This window comes from Benincasa hispida, chromosome 12, assembly GCF_027475165.1.
Source record: "Benincasa hispida cultivar pf3 chromosome 12, pf3_genome.v1.1, whole genome shotgun sequence".
Classification (NCBI taxonomy): Eukaryota; Viridiplantae; Streptophyta; class Magnoliopsida; order Cucurbitales; family Cucurbitaceae; genus Benincasa; species Benincasa hispida.
Genome location: NC_143489.1, coordinates 6,131,456 through 6,132,906, shown reverse-complemented (window position 1 = coordinate 6,132,906; position 1,451 = coordinate 6,131,456). Strand labels below are relative to the sequence as shown.

General features: G+C 38.6%; 1 protein-coding gene across 1 annotated transcript; it reads right to left on the bottom strand.

Moving 5' to 3' along the window:
• Positions 1-207: 207 nt before the first annotated feature.
• LOC120092692 (brassinosteroid-responsive RING protein 1) lies at positions 208-1,191 on the bottom strand. The gene has a single exon (XM_039050843.2). It carries the CDS (start codon positions 1,017-1,019, stop codon positions 477-479), a length of 543 nt encoding a protein of 180 aa, XP_038906771.1. The 5' UTR covers positions 1,020-1,191; the 3' UTR covers positions 208-476.
• Between the last annotated feature and the right edge of the window lie 260 nt (positions 1,192-1,451).

Here is a 1,451-nt window from a genome sequence, read left to right as displayed (position 1 = left end):
CCTAATTTTAACAATTTTGTTCAAGCAAAGTAAGATTCAAGACTTGGAAGCTTTTCTGTTTGGGTATACAACACAAACAACAAATGGGTAATTCACAATCATATATACAAAAATCTAAATCTCATATTATATTTGTATCAATTTCAATTTCTGTTGTATTGTTAAAGAGAAAGAGTCAGAGGAATTGGCAAAATCAGAAGAAGAAGATGATGATGAACTAATTCTGAGACCTGTAATTGATTTTGATTTGATTTGATTTTGATTTTGATTTTCCAGTTCCTTTTAGGAACGTTTTTTTTTTTTTTTTTTGGTATGTACAGAGAAGAACAACAAACATATTCCCTCCCCATCAAACTCAATCATCTCCATCTCTCATCTCTGTTTCCCCTTATTTTATTTATGTTTTTCCGATATCGATTGATGAGAGGCAGAGCAGCAAAATCAACAAAAAGAAAAATCAATCAAATCTCCAAAAGCTACAAACCAGCGGAGAGAAGACTTGAAGAAGAAGAAGAAGAAGAATCGGTGTGGAGAGCTTCAAAGATTTCCGAATCCTCCCAAAGCCTATCGTCAAAATTACAACCACCACTCCGCAAATCGGGAGGAATAAACACCGTCCGGCACAGCGGGCAGGTTCTCTGACCGTAACCGATCCACCGATCGAGACATCCGCGGTGGAAGATGTGGCGACAGTTAGCGAGGCGGCGGATCTCATCGTCGGCCTCGAACTCGTAGAGACACACAGCGCAGCTCTCCGGTGGATCCAAAAGCTCGGAAAACTTGACGACGGGGAGAATCTCACGGAGAACGGCGGCGGAGAGAGGGTCGAGGTCGGTGAAGGGTCCGGTGGGGAAGGAATCGGGGTGATTGGGCCAAGGAATGTCGGGTTCGAGGAAATCTTGGAGACCCAAGAGGCGGAAGAGGAGGGAGATCAGCTTTCTGAGGAAACCGAGGAAGGAGAGTACATGAATGAAGAGCTTGGGAAGAAGAAGCTCAGTGTAGCTTGCAGGGAAACCCATGGCGGAACTGTAAACAGAGGAAGAAGAAGAGAGAAATTTGGAAGAGATGATTAATGGAATTATGCCGTGAGAAAGACGGCCAATTCTTATTTATAGACCAATTATTTACAATATCAAAATAATTAAATATTTTTTATTCTTTTTTTTTTTTTTTAAAAAAAAACCTTTAATTTTCTTTAAAGTAAAGAATTTCATCAAGGACTATAACATTATATTATATGCTCTCTACTTTAAATGAAATGTTCTCCGTCCCGCTCCCCATTTCATTCCCTATTTAGTGAAATTTTCCATGGATCAGAGCGAAGATTCCCTGCAGGGAATTCGCGAGATTGGATTCCCTAAGGAATTTTTATCCATATTTTTTTTTTTTTTGTAAAAAATCAATTAATTTAAATCATTAATGTGAGCAAAATTTAATTAAATAATTAACTT

Excerpts from the sequence above, each read along its gene's own strand:
- LOC120092692 (XM_039050843.2), bottom strand. The coding sequence starts at position 1,019 with ATGGGTTTCCCTGCAAGCTACACTGAGCTTCTTCTTCCCAAGCTCTTC.